This window comes from Trichomycterus rosablanca, chromosome 8, assembly GCF_030014385.1.
Source record: "Trichomycterus rosablanca isolate fTriRos1 chromosome 8, fTriRos1.hap1, whole genome shotgun sequence".
Taxonomy (NCBI): domain Eukaryota; kingdom Metazoa; phylum Chordata; class Actinopteri; order Siluriformes; family Trichomycteridae; genus Trichomycterus; species Trichomycterus rosablanca.
In genome coordinates, this window is record NC_085995.1 from 23,535,157 (window position 1) to 23,537,981 (window position 2,825).

Below are 2,825 nucleotides of genomic sequence, written 5' to 3' on the forward strand. Positions count from 1 at the left end.
CGTGTTTAAAACTTCAGCCTCATGTGTACCTGAATGAAGGTCACAGAGCTGATACCTGTGATGTGACGTATAAGGTGAGCTTCCATTGAGCAATGTAAATCTCAATTAATTTCTTTATAGTACACAGTTATGCAAGTCTAAATAAATATCCTAAATAAATATTTACAAATGCTTTAAGATTGAGGACATAGAGTCATGCAACAATTGCCATGTTTTTAAAATGTACTATGGCAATGAGTAGAAGACTTGATTACATGGTTCCTTTTTCTTTATATGTAAATCAAAGCATTAGACACAACAGTATTCACAATAATGGGGTTTAAGGGTCTTGCTCAAGGGCCCAACAGTGGCAACCTGGCAGTGATTTGGGGTTTAAACCAGCAACCTTCTGCTTACTAGTCCAGTACCTAAACCGCTGGGCTACAATTGCCTAAATAAGAAATACTGCCCATATAACAAATAATATAAAATTCTTTATTGTGAATTTTAAGTACTGTATTTTACTAAACAGTATTGTTATGCTAAACAGAACATCACATAACACCTAGAAACATTTAATCATAAAGTAAACCATTAGGTGATTAGATAAGGTTTTAAGGTACCGCATGTAAGAAGTGTGTTTAATGTCCATTTCACCTTGCAGCAGTACAGGACTACATATTTTGTTTGGCTACATCTGTCCTACCTTTATCAAATCTTTAGCACTTTTATGTTGCAATGATACTGATTAATGCAATATTTCTTCATAGGGTAGCAAAATATAACACAATAATCCCTGCTGATAAAAAACATGCATCCGGAATCCAGTAAGTCAATACAATCTTCCAGTAAACCATCAAGATGAATGCGAGAACTACCACAATCACTATGTCCTGGACATCCAATGTCACAAAAGCACCTTCTGATGGCGTCATCGTTTCCTGGAGGATGGCAATGATCACTTTAATAACTGTTCCACTCTCAGCCATCACTATCATTGGCAACATTTTGGTCATCATCTCTTTTCGGGTCAACCCCCTTCTTAGGACGGTCAGCAATTACTTCTTGTTGAGCTTGGCTGTTGCCGACCTCATTCTTGGAACTATCTCAATGAACCTCTACACCACTTACATCCTGATGGGTCACTGGACACTGGGCAATCTGGCCTGTGACATTTGGTTGGCTGTGGATTACGTGGCAAGCAATGCTTCTGTCATGAACCTTTTGGCTATCAGCTTTGACCGCTACTTGTCCGTCACAAGACCGCTAACCTATCGGGTTCGTCGCACGCCCAAAAGGGCAGCACTAATGATTGCTCTGGCATGGGGAATATCATTTGTGCTGTGGGCACCGGCTATATTGTTCTGGCAGCACATAGTGGGTGAAAGGACTGTAGCGGAAGACCAGTGTTCAATCCAGTTCCTGTCAGAACCTGTGATCACATTTGGAACAGCCATCGCAGCATTCTACTTTCCTGTGAGTGTGATGGTGGTCCTGTACTGGCAGGTGTACCGAGAGACAGAGAAGCGTTCAAAGCAACTGGCAGGATTAATGGGGTCTCATGTGGGTGGATCAAACAAATCTTCACAGGTAGGCTTAGAATTTTTCAATACAATACATTTTCTTTATGTAAACATTCACCATTATTACACAACTTACAACTGTTTTATACTGGTTTCTTTTCGGTCTTATTTAGTCCCAGTCCAGTAGTAGCTATGTAAGCGACGTGGAGAAGCTCGGGGTTCAGACAAGCACCCAGCCAAAGTCAGAAAACAGTGTAAAAAGGAGTCTGTGTCCCTTCATCACGCACTGTACAGCAACATTGTGGAAGACAAGGAGGATACGATACATCAGACCCTCATCAAACACTGCAGACTACAACCCACAGGCAGGCACACATTACATCCTCAGCAGTCAACAGGATGCTGCAAAAAAGCCTGCGGATGTTCCTCTTGCTCTGGTATCTAGGAAGCTAGATTCTCTCAGTAATTCTGATGTGCAATCTAGTGTTCGAGTGGAGAACTGTCAATCAGACAGTCAGCAATCAATTAGCGAATGTCCTGAAGCTAAAAGTACTTCAACTCCTCTACAAGATGAAGTGCAGAGAAGCAGAAAGCCACGTAGCTGGTCTCTGGTAAGAGAAAAGAAGGCAGCACGGACCCTGTGTGCCATCCTGCTGGCCTTTATAATGACATGGACACCCTACAACATTATGGTGCTAGTGTCTACATTTTGTGATGACTGTGTTCCAGAAAGTCTGTGGCAGTTGGGTTACTGGCTATGCTACGTCAACAGCACAGTGAACCCACTCTGCTATGCTTTCTGCAACAAGCAATTCCGGGTCACTTTCAAGGCCCTGCTACTCTGTAGGTGGAGTAAACAGAAAATGGGTAGGATAAGGGGTAAGGGTAAGTCGTTTTCTATGTACTGACACCTAGTTCCAAAAAATCTGTTTTGTCTTTTTTGTCTTTTTATCTACACGGCTGGACTTTCTGAAGTCAAGAAATGCTGTTTTTACATTTCATACCTAAAGGTAATGAATGAAAAAAATGACATATACATTTGCAGCATTTAGCAGATGCTTTCATCCAAAGCAACATACAATTATGACTAGAGATGCATGAGTACCGATACTAGTATCGGGTATTAGCCCGATACCGCGCTCATTAACTCGTACTCGCACTCGCAAACGAGGCTCCGATACTAAACATCCGATACCTTGTGCCTAGTGCACGTTTCAACCTGTGGGGCGCGAGTGCCTGACCGGGGGGGCGTGACATTGCGACATATACATGTGGGGAACCATATTCCCCAGGTCTCCAGGTAAATGTGTTCCCCCCTGTGTT

The 2,825-nt window shown here is 42.4% G+C and overlaps 1 protein-coding gene across 1 annotated transcript; it reads left to right on the forward strand.

The window, feature by feature from the left end:
- The first annotated feature begins 840 nt into the window (after positions 1 to 840).
- Positions 841 to 2,416, forward strand: chrm1a (cholinergic receptor, muscarinic 1a). The gene is made up of 2 exons (XM_062999638.1): positions 841 to 1,569; positions 1,676 to 2,416. The coding sequence occupies exons 1-2, from the start codon at positions 841 to 843 to the stop codon at positions 2,408 to 2,410; spliced, it is 1,464 nt and encodes a 487-aa protein (XP_062855708.1). The 3' UTR covers positions 2,411 to 2,416.
- Positions 2,417 to 2,825: the final 409 nt, after the last annotated feature.

Coding starts and splice junctions, on each gene's coding strand:
- chrm1a (XM_062999638.1), top strand. CDS start 841: ATGAATGCGAGAACTACCACAATCACTATGTCCTGGACATCCAATGTC. Junction 1,570..1,675: donor GATCAAACAAATCTTCACAG/GTAGGCTTAGAA, acceptor GGTCTTATTTAG/TCCCAGTCCAGTAGTAGCTA.